The 13304-nt window shown below is 39.1% G+C and overlaps 1 protein-coding gene across 2 annotated transcripts in view; it reads right to left on the reverse strand.

The window, feature by feature from the left end:
• CDH20 (cadherin 20) overlaps window positions 1-13304 on the reverse strand; it is a 70617-nt gene that overhangs the window by 12721 nt on the left and 44592 nt on the right. For both annotated transcript variants that reach the window (XM_027869005.1, XM_027869004.1), the window contains exons 9-10: window positions 8182-8299; window positions 517-768 (exon numbers count right to left, since the gene is read on the reverse strand). In XM_027869005.1, the coding sequence (XP_027724806.1) occupies window positions 517-768; window positions 8182-8299 (370 nt within the window). The remainder of the gene's footprint in view (window positions 1-516; window positions 769-8181; window positions 8300-13304) is intronic.

Below are 13304 nucleotides of genomic sequence, written 5' to 3' on the forward strand. Positions count from 1 at the left end.
TCCATTATGACGTTTGTTTTTCCCCTTTGTGCACATCACAGTTCAATTAAACTGGTCTTCATATTGTTCTTCACCTGCAACACTCCAGCTCCCTTCCCCCTACCTTTGTCCTGGCTCCCCACCCATCCGCTTGCCTGGAATGTACTTCTCACCTCTGCCTCTTAGAGTTCCTGTTGTTGTTCGGTAGTTTCAGTTGTGTCTGACTCTTCGTGACCCCATTTGGTGTTTTCTTGGCAAAGATACTGGATTAGTTTGCCATTTCCTTCTCCAACTCATTTTACAGATGAGGAAACTGAGGCAAATAGGGTTAAGTGGCATGCTCAGGGTCACATAGCTAGTAAGTGTTTGATGCCAGATTTGAACTCATGAAGTTGAGTCTTCCTAACTTCAGGCCTGGTACTCTACCCACTGTGACACATACTGCCCCGAATATGCTTTACATAAAGCATTAATTAAGATTTCCAAAGCTAGTACTCATTGCTCAGGATGCAATCGACTAGGACAATGACCACTTACCTAGGAGAACAAAGATGCAGGCGAGGATGGCGATGAGGGCCCCCCTGCTCAGGCTGACCGGGAGCATGTAGGCCTCAGCGCTGCAGGACATCACATCACCCTCATCATCGCAGCTGCACACCTGGACTGTCAGTGTGCCCGTGCTACTCAGCATGGGCCTTCCATTGTCTGCAATCAGGATGGGGAGGTAAAAGACATTCTGTTCCTGCTGTCTAAAGCCAGACCTCCTGGTAAGAATCCGGGCAGTATTGTCTGGGATGGGAAAAGAAAAAATGTTGGGTTGGAAGAGGTAGGGAGAGGAAGAGAAAGGTGGGAAGGAGAAGGTACACAAACAAGTGAATTCAACTTTTCTGATGAGGGAAGAAAGAAGAGAGGAGAGTGACAGGAAGACAAGCCTCTGTGATGTTCCCATGTTTGTGCTCTCCCTGGTGTTGCATCTATCAGCATTTGGCCTCTGTTTCCCTGTCTGATTTTTACTTGCTTCCAGGCAAAACATTGAAACTGGGGAGGCAGGGCCTTTTCAGGAGAGTGTCCTTTTCTTTGTGACATAAACTGCCCAGGGCTAACTGTCAGCCCTCAGATCTCACCAAAGTGTCTTAGGGAAAGCCAGACAGAAATGAATAATCAAGGGCTACTCTGGTCCCTGTTTATTCCTGCTCAGCAGTTTTTCAAGGCCTTATGGCTGCTTTGAGCCTAAAGTTAAAAGAAAAAAAGAAGGGAAAAAAAAGAGGCTAAGGAGACCTCAGTGAGCAACCTTGGTGATTATGGCAGATTGCTTATTTCTGTCACATTCCAGCTTGTCTGGAGCTCATGTCCTTTACTATTTTCTTTTTTGTCCCCTCAAAGGCAGCCGTCACATCCTCTTGGTGCCTTTGGAAAAGGGTGTTTTTTTAGCAGAAGCTTATTTGAAATCCTCTAGTTGTGGGCTACTGCCACTTTCCCATGGGTGGGCTGAAGGTAGAGATGCCTCTAACTTGAAAACTTAGACAGACTTGGAGATCAGCTGGGGGGAGGTTTGACTTTGATTGGTAGCTGAAGCATCAAGATCTTCCTTCCTTCCTTCCTTCCTTCCTTCCTTCCTTCCTTCCTTCCTTCCTCCCTCTGCCTCTCCCTCTCTCTCTTCCTCTTCCTCTCCCTCTCCTTCTTCCTCTCACTCTCTTTCTATGGAATTGATCATGATGAAGTTCAGGGATTCTTAACCTTTTTATGTCATGGACCTCTCTGGTAGTCTGATGATGACTATAGACCCTTTCTCGAGATAATGTTTTTAAATACATAATATAAAATATATAGAATTACAAGTGGAACCAATTTTATGGAAATATAATTATGAAAATATATTAAAAACCTTAAGTTTATGGAGCCCATATTAAGATCTTAAAGTCAGGAGAGACCTCAGTTCTCAAATCTCACGTTGGACTTTACTATCTATGTGTCTTCTGTTTCTTCAAATGTAAAACAGGGATTATAGCTGTGGCACACTGCACGTAATGTCAGACTTTTTCTTTGTGTTGCTTAGTTTTGATAAACTTTCTTTTTCTTCTTTTTTATGATTTGATTATAAGGCATGATGTTCTTGAAGGGGTTGGGGAAGAAATATAGTGGGATAAAAACAAAATATATATATCTCCCTCCTAGAGTAGTTGTAGGACTCAAATGAGATAACAGTGTGGAAAGATAAAAAGGATTTTTAAATCATAAATATTAAAATCCTAGATAAAAAGTTAGCTAGTGTTAGGTATCATTTGCCCAAAACTATATATTAGCTATATAAACTATATAGCATAAGTACATCAAATTTCCTCTAATTTAGGTTTGAACTATATGCAATATGATGTTCTATAATAATTTTTCCATATTCTCAATGTTCTTCAAGTATGTCTAAACTATAGAACAGGTTCTCTTTTGCAAAAATAGATTTGAGGAGAGAAAGTGTTTGAGAAATGCATTAGAGCATATTAATAGTGACACTGAAAAGTTCAAGTAGTTAATCAGTATAACAAAATCTATCTATCTATCTAGTCATTTATTTGATTATTTATTTATGTATTTGACCATTTATTTATGTTACAGTTTGCTGACCCCTAGTCTAGACTAAGGTTTGTAATTGGATGGTTAGTCTTTAGGACCCATCATTCAAAAACCCGTGTATCTATCAATATGTGTTTATATATATATATATATGTATGTATATATACATACATATATATGCATGCACACATATGTATATGTGTGTATACATACAAACATATAGTATAGATATATCTATAATTATATATCATGGACACTGCAAAAAGTTAATAAGCTGGTACCAGAATTGGCCAGGAAGAGGGAAGTAGGCTGGATTGCCTTTGGGAAATTTCATGGTTCTCTTAATGATCCCAGTCACCTCTCTGAAATTACGAACCATCTATATTCATTTCCATCCAATATCATGACATCGTAAATCTATAAGTTATGGAATCTGAGTTTGAAACCTGAAGTTGAAGATCACTCAAAAGGAGAAAGTGGTTGTGAAAAGGATGCAACATATTATAAATGAGGAATTCGCATCAGAAGATACATGAAGGATGGCATCTGAAAAATGAATGACCAGAATGGGCAGGTCAGTGAGTGAAAGCAGGAGACACCTGATGGGCAGGCAATTACTTTATTGATAGCCTTGAAATATCGGAATGTTCGAAACATGTGGGATGGACTTCCATGGTAACTGCATGCAAAGAATTTTATGACTATCCCACAAACTGGTCCAGAATTGATGGGTTTTCATTTGCATTATTGGAGAGAATATCCACCTTGATGAAATCTCAGATTTGATAGAACTTTGGTGTATTTCCATTTAAAACTGCTCAAACAATCCCTCCTACATAATACCTTTCATGATGTCCTCAACTGTTAGCTAGAGATAATAATAGCACCTACCTTGAAGGGTTTTTGTGGGAATCAAATGAGACAACATTTGTAAAAGTGTTTAGCACAGTGGGAAAAGGCCACAATCTATAAGAATTTCCTGACAAATTAATATGGTTAATTGTGACATTTATCATGAAATATTACATACATTATAGTTATTGACATTTGTGTCTTTCTCCCTACTAGACCACAATTTCCATGAGAGCAGGGAGTGTGTCTTTTCTACGTTTTAATGTATCATGCAGTGCTATTGTACTGAAAGCAGATCGATATGTGAGTACAAGTATGTTCCAGGTCAGGAAGACAACCAGCCCAATGGTGTGGAGATGGGAGCTAGATTGTTGTACGTGAGGAGAGCAGGAAGGCCAGTTTGGCAAGAGTGTAGACTGTAGTAAAGGGGAGCAATGTATAATAAGATTGGAAAGTTAGGTTGGGGTCAGATTGTACAGGGCTTCGGAAGTAAAAAAGAGAAGCTTATATTGATCCTAGAGATAATAGAGAGGCCCCGAAATTTGTTGAGTAGGGTACTGACATGATCAGAGATCTGCATTTTCTTTGAGGGCAATGTCCTTTCACAAACACATTATGGATTTGGGAGTCTCGGAGCTTTCCTAAGCGTTCTACAGTAAAGTGTACTTGTAGAGAAAATTGTGATGGTAAGACATTAAAAGTTTATGCCTTTTGTTGAAAATTTGCTGACCAGTGTTTTTGAGACCATCCCAAGAGATGAATCATTTCCTTTTCCTAGCTGTCCCTGCTCTACTAGCCTTTCATGTACGGGTGTTGGCTCTAAAAATTGGTACTGGAAAGGGACCTACAGTAACTTGTAAGAAATCTTGGGCCCAATATTCTGCAACATATTTTTTTCTCTATGTAGGTATAGTAACAAATGCTAGTGTGGAAAAAAATGCCTAAACACTCTACAAGCAGTCTGATAGTATGTGATATGATTGCTAGAAATCAATAGTTCTTTTATTCTTTTCTATGATTTTCTTTCCAAAACCTACTCATGAGGGGTCAAAGACTTTTTTTGCAAGCAGGGTTCCCTCTAAAGTAGATAAATGGAAAACACAGATAACTTCTTTTTTTAAACATACTTCCACATTACACAGATAACTCCTGACCAACAAAATGTCAAAGGTCATGGAATATGGCTATTTCAGATTGAGATTTTTGTTGACTTTCCTATAGAATTATCTCAGTCATTCTGTGATACAAATGGGGAAATCTGAAAAAAAAGTAGTTTTGATATTTTTAGAGATTTGTGAGATCAGCCATTGTAGCAGGGGAGATTAAAGTGAGTTTGCAAAGAACTAAGGAAAAGAATGGGAATCTTCCTGTTAGCTGGACAATATAAACTTCATGAGAACAAAGACCTTATCTTAATTCATCTGTGTATTTCCCTCACCCAGCACCCCTTCAATTCTAGTACCTAGCACCACGATCTTCATAACAGGTACTTAATATTTTTTTTCAGTTGAATTTGATCTAAAAAAACATTGGGGGATGGTGTGTGTCTGACACCAAGATCAAGGTATCTCCAATTATGAGTATTCATTACTATCCACTTTTTCTTAAGTATTTTACAAAATGAATTCTGGAGAGGTTGTATGGCTTGCTGGATAGAAAGTTGGCCTCAAAGACAGGAAAACCTGGGATTGAGTTCTATTTGTGACACATATTATGTATGAGACCCTGGGCAAGTCAGTTCACCTCTTAGTGCTCTAGACAACTCTCTAAGACCAACGGTGAGAATGTGCTAACCTGAATAGGTAAAAGAAATTTCTTCACTTTGGAATTCCCTATACCAATGACATTACAAATGTACTCCCTACAGCATTAATAATACAGAGGAAACAAGACTGCTTTAAAGAGGTTAGCATAAATTGGTAGAAGGTGATGCTATTTATAGATCCATAGACTTGGAAGTAGAAAGGACCTTAGAGACCATTTTATCCAATCACTTCATTTTGTAGATTAGGAACTGAGGCCCAGAGATATTAAATGATTTGCCCAAGGTTACACAGATAGTAGTATCAGAAGTGGGATATGAACCAGGGTTCTCTGACTCCAAAGCCAGTTATCTTTCCATTGTATCATGCTGAATAATAATTTGTTTCTTCATATTAAATATTGGATTTCATATTGAAAGCAGGCTCCATTTAATGGAAGGCTATAAATACTTACTATTTTTAGATTAAAATTAGTTTAATAGTTGCTCTTTTTAGATTGAGTCATAATTAGTTAAGGAGACTGCAGTTTTGTCTGAGAGGGTCTTGAAATTTAGAGATGTGTGCTTCCCTCTAGTAATGTTCTAGCCTACTGACCTTGTACCTCATGGTCCTTTGGTGACCCCAAGTAATGGCCCCTTTATAACCACAGTATAGTCTCCCCTATTCCCTTGCCTGGTTCCAGGTTACACTAACACCTTTGGTGCTTGGGTTATGGTGACCAGATGCTATATTTGCTACCCATTCTGTTTGCAGCCTGGGTAGAGAAGGTAAAGCTCTTCTGCTATTATTGAAATACGTGTTTTCACTTAATTTTTTTCACTAGTATATAGATTTACTTCCTATATATAAGTATCATAATTATCAACAGTAGCAGAATATTTGTATGGTTGGAAGAATAATAGATGCATAGAATTTTAGAGCAGGAAAAAACCTTAGAGATTATCATGTCCAACCTCTTCATTTTATAGATGAGGAAGCTGAGACAAATAAGGGTGATGTGACTTACCCAGAGTCACACAGCTGATAAATAAATATCTGAGTTCAGATTTGAACTCAGGCCTTCCTGACTCTAGATACAATTCTCTGTTCATGAGTCAGCTGCCCCTTAAAGTCAAGTGGGTGAGTTAGCATCCACCTATGCCCTTTACTACCTGTGTGATCATAGCCAAGGCACAGCTTCTCTTATCTGAAAAAAGAAACAATGGTAATAATAGCTGTAAACCCATTTCACAGAGGTGGGAACATAAAGTAAGACAATGTATAACACTTTGACAGTCTTTAAGTGTTATATAAATGTTAGCTCTGATGAGGTTGAAGGAGAGCTAGAAGGAAACTTAGAGAATGCCTAATCCAAATGCCTCATTGTATAGATGAGGAAAATGGGGTACAGAGAAGTTAAGTCAGGATCATCTAGCAAGTAAGTGCCTGAGGCAGGATTTGAACCTAGGTCTTCCTGACTCCCACTCTATTGCCCTCTTAACTACACATAATACTACCTGCACTGTCTGACTCATATGTTAAGAAGAATAAGAAAATTAGGCATTATGGATTTCAGTTTTGTATTAAATTTTAATGGCCACATAGTTTTTAGTATTTTAGACAATCAAAAATACTAATTAAGTTAACTCAGTTCAGGAGTAAGAAATGAGTGGATAAAAAGTTGATAGATTTCATAAGATGTCCAGATAATTGAAGAACCCTAATGATGATTTTTAAAAAGGTATGAAGTATTTTTTAAATAATAATAGCTAGCATTTATGTAGATAGCATTTTAAGGTTTGCAAAGCCCTTTGAATATGTTATCTCATTTGATCATTACAACAAGCCTGTCAGGTAGGTGCTATAATTATCCCCATTTTCCAGATAGTGTAACTGGGGTTGAGAAAGATTAAATGACTTGCCCAAGTTCACCTCAGAACTTATTTAACTGCTTGAACTTGGGCAAATTATGGATCCTCTCAATCTCAGTTTCCTCATCTGTAATATGGGGATTTTTGTTTAGTCATTTTTCAGTTGTGTCTGACTCTCTGTGACTCTATTTGGGGTTTTCTTGGCAAAGATACTGGAGGGGTTTGCCATTTCCTTCTCTAGTTCATTTTATAGATAAAGAAACTGAGGCAACTAAGGTTAACTGACTTGTCCAAGTTCACACAGCTAGTAAGTGTCTGAGGCTGGATTTGAACTCAGAGAAATAAGTTTTCCTGACTCCAGGCCCTGCATTCTATCCACTGCGCTGTGTAGCTGCCTTTAAATAGGGAAATTAATAAGAATAACAATAACAATAAAAACAATAGTAATAATAATAATGATGATAATAGTTTGAGTCTGGATTTGAACTCAAATCTTCCTGACTCCACACCTCATGCTCTATGCACTGCATTAACTAGGCATACTGAAAGAGCATTGTGATGGCTGTATCCTAACCCTTAATGATCTCTGCTCTTCTTCAATGTTTTTCCAAGATTTGCTTACTACTTCCCCTCCTCCTCTTGTCTCTGTCATCCAAATGCTCTTCTCTGGCTTTGCTGATTCTCCTTTCCGGCTCATTTTCTCCCACCTTCTCTAAATTCTTTCACCACATCGACAGAGCAATAAAAAAGAATCATAGCCAGTCAGGGAAATGAAAGGAATGTTTGGAGCCAGAGGGGAAGATGCTTCAACCCTGACACCCTGTGGAGACACTTAAAAAGGCACTAGCTGTCAAAAGAACAGCCAGATTCTCTTCCCCATACCAGCTCAGGGCTGCATTTCTCCTACCTTTGAGCAAACCTTTATGAATCAATAGTAAGTCTCCCTCAGCTCCAGATGTACAAGCCTGCAGCAGGAATATGTGTGTTCCCTGGTAGCTGGGGAACATGCTTTAGAGAAAAATGGGCACAACCACATGACCTTGAAGTCCTCTCCAATCAACAGGTATCACTTAGTGTTACTGGAAATAGCATTGTAATGGAAAGCATCACCAGCCCAACTCTCAAAAAGAGCATGGCCATAGCTAACAGTCTGTGGCCACTCTCATTACCTTGATTGTCCCTTAGAGTGAAGTTGGGGTTGTTAGCTGCTTCAGGAGCCAAGCTGTAGTAGAAGTGCTGACCATCTTGTGGGTCATCCTGGTCTATTGCGCTCACCGTCTGAATCAGCTATGGATAGAAAAAAAGGAAACCTGGTAAAGCAGCTAGAGTCAATTGGAAAGCTCCCACAGCCTGCGAAAACCCAGAATTCTTGCTCTCCAATCAGTGCCTTGCCAAGGCAAAAAATGAACAACTAACCTCCCCCCCCCATACCCTTTTCCCCAAGCCAACACAAAGTTCACCAAGAACATGATGGAGCTATGGCAGTCAGGTGTTCTGTTTACTGTCAGCACTCAGCAAATTAAAAGGCCTTGGGTGAAATTTACTGGGAAGAATACAATGAACAAGCCTCTCTCAGGGCAGAGTAAAGGGAGTAGATTTCAAAACAAAACAAAACAAAAAAAACCTTTTATTGATATTTTTGTTTCTATAGAATCTAAATTTCCCAGTGTCCCTTCCCCTCCTACTCTCAGAGAGCCATCCCTTACAGCAAAGTGTTTTTTTTTTAAAGGGAAGAAGAACTAATAGCTAAAATTTATCTAGCCCTTTTAAGGTTTGCAAAATGCTTTATGTGTTAACTCCATTGATCCTCATAACAACCTTGTGAGGTAGGGGGAAAGAGAAAGAAGGGAAAAGCCATTTATTAATTGCCGACTATGTGCCAGGCACTATTCAAATATTATCTTAATTGATCTTCACAACAACCCTGGGAGATGGGTGCTTTTAATTATCCTCATTTTAGAGATGAAGAAACTGATGCAGACAGAGTATAGAAAGGGAGCCAAGAGCTTGCTGAAGGCACCTTTTGAGTAATTTATAATTTTGCTTCAGATTGATCCTGCTCACTCACTTCTGTTAGGTTCCTAGAACCTTCAGTATCTTCTACACTACTGACTCTTCCCTCTTTTCTCTATTACATTTTACTCCGGAGAAGCCTTTTTTCCTCTTCCCAAGTACATTGCTAGCTATTTTTATAGTGTTTGTTAAGATGAGAAGCAGCATGATGCAGTAGATAGAGAGCTAAGCTTAGGGATCAGGAACACCTGGATTCAGCCTCCTCTGACATGTTGACTGTGTGACCCTGGGCAAGTCCCTTAACTTTTCAGTGTACTTTTCAGTCTCTAAGACCATATGCTGCAGAGAAGATGCTTACCTATTTTCCTTACCTGGAAGTTCCAAATAGCAAAGATATCATCAGTCTAGTCCCCTGTTAAGTCTAACCAAGCAGTTAAATAAGGGGGAGATCAATGAATCAACAAACAAGCATTTGTTAAGCACCTACCATGTGCCAAGGACTGTGAGACATGGCATTATTTGATGTGTGCTTACAAAGAAATGGATCTGCAGTTCTGCACATTTATCAGGAAAAGCCATTTCAGACTGTCCAACATGACACATAGTCTTTTTAGGGCAGAGTTGTGAGGTTGCGGTGTTTTAAAAATGAAAGGGCAAATCTGCATGCCTGGATCTAGGTTAGGAATACCCTCTAGCCATTGTCCTAGGCAATGACAGATCCTTTCATCAAGTCTTACTTGGGGTATGATATGCAAGTTTCAGTCATTCAAAAGTATCCTGCATGATTCATCTCTGTGCCCTCTTCAAGGTCACTTACTGGGAAAAAAGCATACTCACACTTTCTTAGAGGCAAAGCAGATGGCCTGCTATGGTCACTGCAACACAAGGAAATTCAACTTTTGATAAATTTAACTGCATCTATAGAGGGTGACTTACAAAACAAACAAACAAACAAAAAAGCAAAGCAACCATAAGTCCTGGAGCCTAATTCAAAGTATCCAATTTTCAATAGCCAGGTAGGAGAGAAAAGAATGCATGTGGGGGTAAGAGAAGAGGCTCCCAGATGGAGGTAGTGAGCTTCACGAGATGTTCCAGATGTTCCGGATGATGTTCTGGATGTTCACGCTCTCAGTCCTGTGATTCCATGTCACTGGTAGCAGGTTGTGCTTAAAGGTGAGCCCATTGCAGCACGTTTCAAATAAGACTGCAGAAAGGTGGATTTGCTTGGGTGATTCCATTTAACAAGAACAATAGCTAAAGTCTGTTAACCTGTCAGAAAACATCTTTTTTTCCCCCTTAAAGTTCTCTAAGAAATACAGAAGTTGTAAAGAGTCATATTTAGGCTCAATGTCAGGAAAACCTCTCCAGCAATTACAGAAGTCTGAATGTGGAATGGGCTGCCTTGGGAAGATGTTCGGGCTTAATGGAAGTCCTTAAGTGAAGGTTGGCGGACCAGTTGTCAAGTGTGTGGTAGTAGGAATTCTTTGTGGGTATTAGTTTGACTAGATAGCTGCTTAGATTCCCTCCAAATCTGAAAATTTGTGATTTTGTGAAAAGCAGAGCATATTTTATTTTTCTTCTAAAAATGATAAAACTTCTTAATATTCTCTTAAAAGTAAGAGCCAACAATTATATGGAGTTTTAAAGTTTTCAAAGTGCTCTACATAAATTATCACATTTGATCCTTACAACAACCCTGAGATAAAAGGGTTTTATTAGCCTCATATCACAGACAAGGAAACTGCCTGGCTTCAGGTCACACAGTATTAAGTGCCCCCCAAGATTCAGACTCAGGTCTTACTGCTTCCAAGTCCAACACTCTATCCTCTGCACCACCTAGCCCCTTTTCTTTCTCAGTCTCTTCTATGTTTCTAGTTGAATTATTTTTATTTTTTTGAACATTGGTTGGATTAAATGGGGCAGCTAGATGGTACAGGGGATAGAGTGCCAGGCCTGGAATCAGGAACATTCATCTTTCTGAGTTCAAATCTGGCCTCAGATTCTTGCTAGCTGTGTAATCCTGGGCAAGTCACTTCACCCTGTTTGCCTTAGTTTCCTCATCTGTAATATGTGCTGGAGAAGGAAATGGTAAATCATTCCAGGATCTTTACCAAGAAAACCCCAAATAGGGTTGTGAAAAGTTGGACATAACTGAAACAAATGAACAACAAATGGATTATATGATGTGAAAAATGATTCTCAGAGCATCCCCCCCAGTTAACCCCCCTTCTCAAAATTCTTCACAAGGACATTACTGATAATAAATTTATTCCAGTCAAACTCTCATCCAGGCCTGAATTGATTTAATCTGCTCAGGTTTGGGTGGAGACAGATTCTTCTGCCTAAATAACCCAAGACTGGGGGTGGTATTTCCTTTGTCCAGATGACAGGTGATATCAACTCCTGTTGACCAAGATTAAGTGACCTAAGTCACATATTCAAGACCTCATTTTAATATAGCCCACCTCCCAGTGTGTTGACTAATCAGGGTTGATTGGCACCCCTTAGGAACACCTATTCTTTGAAGGGCATATAACCTTGTACTCTCAAATCCCTAATCAAGTCAGTTCTGAACTGGCCCCCTTAGGGGGTGCCCAGTTTTGGACTGTACTCCCATGCAGTTCATGTCAAGCCAACTTGAGAGAAATTAAACCATGGACATACACACCCTAATTTCATTTGTCTCTTTCTTAGAATAGACTGTGATTTATTGGGGTTCGACAATAATCACTGAAGTCCCTTCCAACTCTCAAATTCTGGGTTTTTTGTGAGTGGAACTTCAACAATTCAAGCAAATGGTAAGGTTAACAATTCACAGGAAAGGGATTAGAATTGTCCCTAGACTTTTCTAAATTATTTTTCAGTGTATTACAAACTATCAAATTGAACAAGTTGGTGAGGTAACGATAATAAAGATGGATGAAACATATAAAGCTTTTTTTTTTCCCCTTAGAGAAAAGTCATTTTATCTTATCTATACAGGCAGAACAGAGAAGTGTGTGGTCATTGCCTAGTGAATTCACAAAGATACTCTTTAAAGCCTTGATTATGCAGATATGATACAGTGGTGCTGGGAGGAGGAGGAGGAGGAGGAGGAAGAGGAGGAAATGCACATCAGAGTAGAGAGCACTAGGGAAAGCTAAAGACAATAACAGCTCCTATTCAAGAATGAATAGTACAGGTAAATAAGTTTTCCTTAACTTCCAGGTAAGGAAAACAGATAATTTACAACTTACAAATGACCCAGACATACAAATGACAGGCAGCTATTCCTGTTCAATCCCATCCCACCCTATTCCTTCCAATCCCAATCTATTCTATTCCATTCCATTCCTTTCTATTCTCTTCCTTTCCTTTCCTTTCTAATCCATTTCATTCTTCTATGCCACCTAGCTAGAGACCACACTACAGCAGCCATGGGAACCATTTTGAAGAAATGAAGAGCTTTGAGAGAATCTATTGGTTCAGATGTAGAGTATGGGAAGAAGTTGTGAAAAGCAGGAATAGTTTGGGTGTATTAACCTTGGGATCAGATTTCCAAGCAGAATAGGCTTGTCATCATTGAGACTGTTGCCGTGTCCCACCCCCCATTTTATCCAATATGACTTGATGCTTAGCTTAAAGGATGAAATACTAGATATCTTCAAATCTTTGAAGGGTTTTCAAATGGAAGAGGGATTCTTCTACTGGGCCTCAGAAGGAAAAAAAAACTAGGAATAATGATTGAAACTTGAAGAGAGACAGGTTTAGATTTTATATAAGGGTAAACTTCAAACCAATATGAGCTGTCCACAATGGAATAGATTGTTTGTAGAGCAGAGGTTCTTAACCTGAGGTCCATGGACCCTAAAGGGGTCTGAGGATATATTACAAGCAGGTCTGTGAACTTGTACGGGGATAAAACATTACATCTTTCCTTCAACAGAACTTATTTCCTTGGTGAGCCTGTGTATTTTATTTTACGCAATCAATGGCTTTTACCAGTCTGCCAAAGGGGTTCATGACACAAAAAAATTAAGAACCTCCCTCCTTCACTATATATCTTCAAATGCAGGGTGACCTCTTACGGATGTTCTAAAAGGGATTCATCTTCAGGGACAGATTGGACTGGATTGCCTCTAAAGTTGAAAAAAGCAACTGTCTCTGGGGAACTTCCTGAGGGATGTGTCATTTGAGGTGCTAGGCAGCATAGTGAATAGAGCATTAGGCTTGGAGTCAGGAAGACCTGAGTTTAAATCCTGCCTCAGATACTTACTAGGTGTATAACAAACAGTAAACC

The sequence above is a fragment of the Vombatus ursinus genome, unplaced genomic scaffold (assembly GCF_900497805.2).
Source record: "Vombatus ursinus unplaced genomic scaffold, bare-nosed wombat genome assembly UNPS02014791.1, whole genome shotgun sequence".
In the NCBI taxonomy this organism is placed as follows: Eukaryota; Metazoa; Chordata; class Mammalia; order Diprotodontia; family Vombatidae; genus Vombatus; species Vombatus ursinus.